General features: G+C 39.3%; 1 protein-coding gene across 1 annotated transcript in view; it reads right to left on the bottom strand.

Annotated features, from left to right (window-relative positions):
• Ros1 (ROS proto-oncogene 1, receptor tyrosine kinase) overlaps positions 1–9,782 on the bottom strand; it is a 170,801-nt gene that overhangs the window by 146,439 nt on the left and 14,580 nt on the right. Inside the window, exons 3-4 of the mRNA XM_008835788.2 lie at positions 3,871–3,930; positions 2,558–2,584 (exon numbers count right to left, since the gene is read on the bottom strand). Of these exons, the coding sequence (XP_008834010.1) occupies positions 2,558–2,584; positions 3,871–3,930 (87 nt within the window). The remainder of the gene's footprint in view (positions 1–2,557; positions 2,585–3,870; positions 3,931–9,782) is intronic.

Below are 9,782 nucleotides of genomic sequence, written 5' to 3'. Positions count from 1 at the left end.
GCACAATGCTTGACAAGCAGCTAGTAAAGTTCAAGAGTGTCCCAGGCTGCTTTGCTCATTGAGTCTCAGTCTCTCTTCTCCCCTCCCCTCCCCCACCTCTCTCTAATCATATAATAGGGTTCTCAGGAAGTTTAGTTTTTCTTTCTCATCAGGGGAAGCCCTTAATTGCTGACATATGGGATAAATGTCTCATTGTATGTGTCAAATCCACCTATACCTACTGGCAGGGAAAATCCCTGCAATGCCCAGTAGTCACTGACTATTTAGTATTTACTGTTCTCTTCTCTGGTTTCAAAGGCATCTCAACAGAACATAATTAATTTTTTATTATATCTATTTGTTTATTTATTGAGGGAGAGAATGAGAGTTTGGAGGTCAGAGAACAACTTGCAGGAATCAGTTCTTTCCTTCCACCAAGTGGGTACTGGGGATAGAACTCAGGTCATCAAGCTTGGTGGCAAGATTCTGCCACCACTGAGCCATCCCACCAGCGAGATGATATAGCTTCCTCATGTCATCTATTGTCAAATAACCTAATTCTGGAGGTGTGGAATCCAGGACAGGCAAGGTGACTTAAAGGATTGTTCTCTTCTCTGGTTTCAAAGGCATCTCAACAGAACATAATTAATTTTTATTATATCTATTTGTTTATTTATTGAGGGGGAGAATGAGAGTTTGGAGGTCAGAGAACAACTTGCAGGAATCAGTTCTTTCTTTCTAACATATGGGTTCCAGGGATCAAAACTCAGCCCTCAGACTCACTGAGCCATCCCACCAGCGAGATGATATAGCTTCCTCATGTCATCTATTGTCAAATAACCTAATTCTGGAGGTGTGGAATCCAGGACAGGCAAGGTGACTTAAAGGATGAAGGCTGAGTAGGAAAAGATCAGAATCCAATGTCCTTCCTGAAGGAGAAAGTCAAGTGCAGGAAAAAATGCCAGACAGGATGTGGAAAGGCCAATCACGGTAGCCAGAACCAGCAAGAAAACATTCATAGCAGGAAATGTGTTGGCAAAGGATTTTGTTGAATAACAAAAGAAATTTAATTAAAAAGTTCTCTTTTGGGTTTTGTTTTGTTTTGTTTTTCCTTTTGTTTCTTTATGGCTACTTTCTGTAGTCCAAGCTAGCCTCAAACTTGGTTATCCTACTGCCCCAGCCTCTTAAATGCTGAGAATACAGGCATGCATCATTACACCTAGCCTAAGGTTTCTCCTTTAATGTGATGAGAATGTGTATGGTAGAGCACTCCATGTTTGGGGAAAGAAAATGCAATCAGAGACCCAGCAAGACAGATTGGCTGATAACAGAGTTTGCCACCAAGCCTGACAAGCTGAGTTCAATCCCCTGAACCCACATAGTAGAAGGAGAGAACCAACTCCTGCATGTTGTCCTCTGACCTCCACACATATGCCATGGCATGAGTACACCCACCCTCCCCACACAAAATAAATAAAAGTAAAACAATTTTTAAGCAATTGCAATCAGCAGAGATATCCCTGAACACATATTTTCTTCCCTTCCTGAGAGTCCCAACCTCCTCACTTTGTCCAGGCTTCAGAAATTACAATCTTCTAAACCAGATTAAGTAATTTATAGTCTGCCCTTGTGCTGGTAGATTATACATTTTTGAATATTTTGGATATTCAGTCAACTAAACAGGAAAAATACCTTAATTTCATCTTAACTAAATATGTACAGTACTCATTTTTTCTTATTTCCTAAGCAATACAAGTCAAGAACTATTTAAACTGGGTAGGTGGCACATGCCGTAATCATAGCAGTTGAGAGGTGGAAGAAGGAGGATCAAGAGTTCAAGGTCATCCTCACATAAAATGTTCAAGTTCAGTCTAGGCTACTGGAAACACTGTCTCAAAAATGAAGGAGAAGGAGGAATAGAGGAGGAGGGATACATCCATGACGTTTACATTGTATTAACTATTAAATGCAGACTATTTAATACACATATGATCTGTGTACATATTACTGCATTTTTATGAGGGATTTGACCATCCAAGAATTGTGAATTTTTGTGGGTCCTGAAACCAGTTCCCCTTGTACAATGAGAATATGTGAATGTATATGTATGTACACACATATTAATAAATATCACATAAATATAGCAAACACAGCAAATGTTTGTGGGAAAATGGAATTATCCCATCATTTTTGTACTCAGAATCCTAACACTCCCAGTTTTAGGGAGACTGTCAGTGTGACTGAGAATGTGTGACATTTCATCTTCTTTTAAGAGATTTTTGAAGATCAAGAAAACATATGGGGCCTGGAAAGATGACTCAGCGGTTAAGAGCACTGACTGCCTTTGCAGAAGACCCAGTTCTGTTCCCACTCCCAGCACCCACATGGTAGCTAATAACCATCTATAACTCAAGTTCCAGGGGATTTGACGCCTTCTTTGGACCTCTGAGGCCACTGAACACACAGATGCACTTATATCAATGCATAACACTCATATGCATAAAATAAATAAATCAAAGCAATTTAAATACAGGCATGGGACTTGATTACACTTTTTTGCAAGTAACTGTGAACTCACCTCATAAATGGTGGCATAGGTATCATTCTGTATAGGAAAAAAGGAAAAGAAAGCTACTTAAAGTCCTGAAAGTTACAAAATCCTTAATGACACAGTTATAAATTTCTTCCAGATTAATTTCTTTTCCCACCATTGACTAAATAATCAGCAATCAAGCAAACAAAAAGAAACTCATGTATGTTAGCACATGCCTGTAATTTCAGCTCTCAGGAGGCTGAGGCAGGAGATTCTCAAATTCAAGGGTACCCTGGGCTACATATAGAGACCCTGCCTTTAAAAAAAATACCTGTATCTAGGCAGGCCACTATGTGAATAGCTAAAAAACCATGTTGTTTGCACCACTAGAAAAAAATAATAAGGCATGTTATCTATCAGAAAATCTTATTGAACAAAGTAGCCTGTGCCAGACCAAGTTAAGGAATTAACACAGCAGCTCAAGGAAGACACAGTGAAATGAGAGCCACCAGTAGCTCTAGCTAGCAAAGGCCACAGGTTCCTCTGCCCTCTGGACTTGGCTACTCCAGTCTCCACAGTACTTCCTGTGTGGTTGCCTGGCAACAAACAGTATCCCCACTCAGGAGCTCTGCAGGATAGCAGCTGCTCTGTGCCCACCTGGTCAGTGGAGGGGACTCAGTCAGAAAAGATGGAGCACTTCTTGCCCTAAAGGAGTTTACGTGTTAGAGAAAATGATACTTAACACCCAACTAGACAAAGAGTCAAATTATAATTTATATAAGTATATAGTAATAGCTCAATCTAGATGGCAAATGCTCCTCCTTTTGCTAAATTTCATTCTTTGCACACAGCCTCATGGAATGAAATTTAGTAATCAGCAAATGTGGGAATGGGAATAAATAGCTTCTATATAACAGAGTTCTGTAGAACACCATAGATCATGAAAGCAATAAATGGAGAATTGGTTTTTTAGAATCTCATGATGTAGCCCAGGCTAGTTTCATACTCCAGTCCCTTCTGCTTTAGCCTCCAGAGTGCTAGGATTGCAGGCATGCTTCGCCATGCCCACCAATGCATACATAAATTTCATTGTTATAATTTAACTCGTTAACAGAAAAGTATATTAGGGGGCTAAGGATGTGAGTCAATTGGTAGGGTGCTTGCCTTTCATGCTTAAATCCCTGGGTTCAATCTGTAGCACCACATAAACCAGGTATGGTGGTACATGACCATAATCCCAGCACTTGGGAGGCAGAGCAGAAATTCAAGGTCATCCTTCGCTACATAGTGAATTTGAGGCCAACCTGGGCTTCAAAAGATCCTGTCCCAAAAAAACTGTAATAATAATTAATACTTACACATTTTAAAGCACAGTTTTCCTGATTTACAGAGCTCCAAAACCAACATCCTTGGATACACTGTAAGAGAAAATGACAGCTGTGACTGAAGAAAGGTGGCTTTTTCTTGTCCCTTGAAAGTGCATAGTAACAAAATGTATCACCTTGTGTTTTAGAAATAGAAATTTACCAACAAAGTGGAGGCTTCTAAAGGTTGGGACTTTGGGAATTCAAATCAGAGCTACATATCTATAGACAGACCAGGGTTTAGTCTGACTCACTGCCAGACACAGGGCCTGAGAATAGAGTTAAGCATCCCTGAGTGAACCCAGGACCCTGAGAGTACCCAATACTTTCCCCACTACCTGGGTAGCTGGCAGCAGGTAAAGTCCAGGACAGTGCGACATCAAGTGTATTATGGGTCCCCAGGTTATCCTCATACAACCAGTAAAACTCAAACAAGGGGATGTAACCAAGTGGAATGCCACAGTACACCTGTGAAGTTCAGAGGGACAATCTGTAGCAGTCAGTTCTCCCCTTCCACCATGTGAGTCCTGGGGAATGAATTTAGATCATCAGGCTTAAGGGCAAATAATTTTACTCACTGAGTCCTCTCACCAGCCCAAACATAGCTTATTAAACTTTGGGTCATGGTCTCCCTTGAATATGGAGGTTGTGAAAACATTGGTCACCATTCATCAAAGAAGCTTCTTTTCCAACAAATGGAGACTATTAGGGGTCCAAAACTGGTCACACATAGAGAATAAGTATCTGAGAGATGCCCAACCCTAAGTGACACATCTACAATTGAACCTCTACACCTAAGGCTCACAGAACATAGTGGAACTAGGGGTAGAGCGAACACTAATGCATCTCTCAACTCTCAAATGTTCCTCATGAAACAACTATGCACACAGAAGGCCACAACTGGCCAAAGTGTAGAGAATAAGAGTCTGCAGATGTGGGTCTCTGGACAGGACTCTTGTATTAAACTTCACTTACCCAGGGTTCAGGGACCATTGTAAAAGAAGGGCCAGAGAGATTGTAAGAGCCAGGGGAGGAGGTGCATGACCATAAGGGAACAGAGTCTTACAGGCTTCTGGGACCTTGCTCATGTGAACAATACATACAGAAATGGTGACAGCATGCACAAGACCCATGCAAACTCAATCAGACAAAAACCAGGATAGAACTAGGGAAATGGGAAGGAGGCTACAACTTTAGCAAGGAACTATTGGCAGCTGACTAACTACTGCTGGGTGAGAGAGAGTTGATCTTCTTTAAGGGAATGATGTTATACAGGCTGAACAGGCTCCAGTGGATAAACTTATACTGAGGGACATCCAAGTACACAAACTTGGCTAGATGGGTCTTAACATATATGACAAAATGCATGAAGTCCTGTGGGTAGATTATGGGGGGGAGGTGCAGATAGGAAAGGGAAGACTAAATATGATTAAGATGCATTGTATTAAATCCACAAAAATTAAACAAAATATTTTTTTTAATTGGCAACAGTAAAGATTTCTAAATGCTCAAAAATGAATTCAAAATCAAGTTTATAATGAATCTGAGGTATTTCTGGAAGCACTTACCCATAGTGCATTACATGATTTCACTGCAGCTTTGACTCTAGGCACACAACATGTGTACTTTGCACTGTGAGTCCTATCACAGCATACAACAATGGATGCTGGCTGGCATACCTCAGCTCAGATTTGGGACTATTATATGTATGAGTTTCAGTGGGGTTTTTTGTTACTGTATATGCAGAGTTTTCTGCTCTTATAAAAACATAATGGTTTAATTACAGAAAACAGTGACATATTTTTCTACCATCATTTTTCAACATAGAATTAACAAATTAGTATATCTTTGAATTATATTACCTTAGAATGTTTGCTTTGAAAAGTTGCTCTTTGACCACTAGTGCAATAGTGGCACTACTGTTATGGGGGTAACCAACTGCTTTGTGCTTGGATTTGAGGCCCACATCAGAGGAGCCTAGTATTGCAAACATGTTCAAAAATCAATGGCAGAAAAGATCATAGGCTCTAGGGAGGAACTGAATACAGTTGTTTAGCTAAACTGATAGCATCAAAAAGCCTTCTTAATGCTTATGTTTATGCCCATAGACAAATGCTACCTTCATCCTTCATCAGAGAAACCTCTCTGTCCAGTGAATGGTGGTGAATGCAGAGACTTGTGGCTATACAAAGTGCTAAATAAATACAGATGAGTGCTCAGCACTGAACAAGACATTCATAACATCCCATCTAAGGCTCAGGGAATACTGCAGAAAGGAGGCAAAAGAATGTACAAGTCAGAAGATAGGAAGGAGGGCTGAAAAACTCAATACTTGTAGGCAAGATACAACCATTGCAATTACTAACTCACAGCAGTTTCAGATGCCTACAATGGGTCTGCACAAGAACTGGTCTGTCAACAGTCAGGCTTGGATGGAGGAGGGGCTCAGGGGTCCCTCGCCTCACTGCTGAACTATTTGCTACTGATAGATTCAGGGAGAAAGGGAATCCTTGCCTGCAGTTGTGTGCCCACTGTCTCTAATGGATAGGTCCAGTTCAGTGTTCACACAGATGGCCCTGATTAAACTAAACGGGTCACAATACAAAACCAAAAGTCATGAATCTAAGAAAGAAACTAGTAGGGATGTGGGGGTATTGCTAAGAATGGGAGGAAGATGAGAGAAAGTAGGGGACAGAAACTTATCAGACTGCATTATATACATGTGTGATATTGTCGAAGAATAAGCTTAATTTTTTTTAATTTTTAATAACTACATGATTAGAAGAAGCATTTCATTACAGCTTTAACATATTCAGTAACACACTCCAGAGCAAGGATACATCTCTTTCAAAAGTGGCTGTAAATTATGTTTAAAGTTGAATTAATACAGTAATCCAATACTGTACTCAGTATAAACCCTATAGGACATAAAATTAAATGAGTTTTTAACCTTTAAAAAAGATCTCCATTTCATTTTAGAATATATTGTTCCTTGCAGAAAGACTTACTGTTTTTGCTACTAACACTGAGATGTTGACACATGCATCTCTACTCTGTATGTATGTATTACTAGTCATAATCGGTTGCACTTGGATCCTTGGAGCTTGTGTATGTCTATAAAGCCATCGGGTAGATTTCAATGGTAATGTCTATCACTTCTACTAATTAACATGATGTGAATTTCCATGCTTCCTCCTCAAATATAATACATTTTTTAAAATTTGTTGTTTTTTTGTGTGCGAACAAGCTTAATTTTTTATGTTTCTATTTGAGTTATTGATTGGAGTTTCTTTAAAATATTTTAAATGAATTTTGGCTTGGGATTAGGACAGAATTTCCAACCACTTATTAAATGGCCCCAAATATACTTCTGTCATTTATATTACATATAACTCTGAAAAATGTTAAAGATTCTCTATACATTTTTAAATTTTATTTTTATCTTTTATGTGTATGAGCATTTTGCCTGGATCTAAGTGCATATGTGTCATGCAATGCCTACAGAGGCCAGAAGAGGGCACTGGATCCCCAAGAACTGGAGTTATAGACAGTAGTTATTAGTCACAATGTGGATGCTGGAAACTGAACCCAGGTCCTGGCAAGAACAGCCAGTGCTCTTAATCAATGAACCATCTCTCCACCCCCAAGATGCCCTATGTCTTATAGCATCAAATATTTAGCTAAGTGGACAGAAAGATGGCTCAGTAGTTAAGAGCACTTGCTGCTCTTGCAGAGGAGCCAGGTTCAGTTCCCACCACCCACAACCACCTATAACTCTATTTCCAGGGGATTTGATGCCCTTTTCAAGCTTCCTCAGGCCAGCATCACTCTAATACCCAAACCGGGTAAAGACACAATCATAAAAGAAAACTATAGACCCATATCCTTAATGAACATAGATGCAAAAATTCTCAACAAGATACTTGCAAACCACATACAGAGATGCATCAAAAAGATCATTCACCATGATCAAGTAGGCTTTATCCCAGAGATGCAGGGATGCTTCAATATACACAAGTCAGTAAATGCCATTAATCATATAAATGTACTCAAAGACAAAAAACACACTGCCCTCATCTCAATAGATGCAGAAAAGGTTCTTGACAAAATTCAGCATGGATTTATGTTCAAAGTCCTGGAGGGAATTGGACTGGAGGGGACATATCTCAACATAATTAAAGCTATATACAACAAACCCACAGCCAACATTATTCTAAATGGAGAAAAACTGGAATCATTCCCATTAAAATCAGGAACCAGACAAGGATGTCCACTATCTCCACTCCTTTTCAACACAGGGCTTGGAACTCTTGCTAGAGGAATAAGACAGGATAAGGAAATTAAAGGAGTACTAATTGGAAAAGAAGAGGTCAAGCTATCACTTTTTGGAGATGATATGATACTATACCTAAGGGATTCCAAAAGTTCCACCAGAAAACTCCTAGAACTGATCGACACTTTCAGTGTAGTGGCAGGTTATAAAATCAATCTACAAAAACCAGTAGCCTTTCTATACACCAATAACAAACAACTGGAGAAAGAATACAGAGAAATGCTCCCATTTGCAATAGCTGAAAAAAAATAAAATAAAATATTTTGGCATAAATTGGACCTAAGACACCAAAGAGCTCTACAGTGAAAATTTTAAATCATTAAAGAAAGAGATTGAGGAAGACACCAGGAGATGGAAGGACCTCCCATGCTCATGGATTGTAAAAATCAGTATTGTGAAAATGACCATACTACCAAAAGCAATATATAGATTCAATACAATCCCAATCAAAATCCCCATGACACACTTCACAGAATTAGAGAAAAAAAAAACATCCTTAGATTTGTATGGAAGCACAAAAGACCCCAGATAGCCAAAGCAACCCTGAGCACAAAGAGCAATGCTGGGGGTATTTCTATACCAGATATCAAAGTATACCACACACCTATAGTCATTAAAACAGTATGGTACTGGCACAAAAATAGACACACAGATCAATGGAATATCAGTGAAGACCCAAACCCGAGTATACACAATTTCAGTCACCTGATATTTGACAAAGGTGCCAAGAACACACAATGGAGGAAAGACAGCATCGTCAACAAACAGTGCTGGCAAAACTGGATCTCCACCTGCAGAAGAATGACATTAGATCCTTATCTTTCATCTTGCACAAAAGTCAACTCCACATGGATCAAAGACCTGAATGTAAAGCAGGAATTAAGGTCACCAATCAAGAAGTGGGACCTCATTAAACTAAAAAGCTTCTGTACAGCAAAAGAAGCAATCAAAAAAGTGAAGAGAAAGCCAATAGAATGGGAAAAGGTCTTCATCAGTGACACATCTGACAGGAGTTTAACATTCAGAATATATAAAGAACTCAAAAAACAAAGAATTGAGAAATCAAATGACCCATTTAAAAGATGGGCTAAAGATTGAAACAAAGAGTTCTCAAATGAAGAAATAAAGATGGCTAAGAAACATCTCAAAAAGTGTTCAACATCATTAGTAATTAGGGAAAGGCAAGCTAAAACCACCCTAAGGTATCACCTTACCCCAATCAGACTGGCTAGGATCAAAAGAACAAATGATAGCAAATGCTGGTGAGGGTTTGGAGAAAGGGGAATGCTCATTCACTGCTGGTGGGATTGCAAACGCATGCAACCTCTATGGAAAACAGTGTGAAGAACTCTTAAAACACTGAAAATGAACCTACCATATGACCCGGTTATACCACTCCTTGGCATATACCCAAAGGACTCATCCTATTGTAGAGACACTTGTACAACCATGTTTGTTGCTGCTCTTTTCACAATAGCTAAGAGATGGAGGCAACCTATGTGTCCCTCAACTGACGAGTGGTTAACAAAAATGTGGTATATTTACACAATGGAGTTCTATTCAGCAGTAAAGA

This window comes from Nannospalax galili, unplaced genomic scaffold, assembly GCF_000622305.1.
Source record: "Nannospalax galili isolate Female #2095 unplaced genomic scaffold, S.galili_v1.0 scaffold417, whole genome shotgun sequence".
NCBI classification, from domain to species: Eukaryota; Metazoa; Chordata; class Mammalia; order Rodentia; family Spalacidae; genus Nannospalax; species Nannospalax galili.
This window is presented reverse-complemented; position numbering and strand designations above follow the sequence as displayed.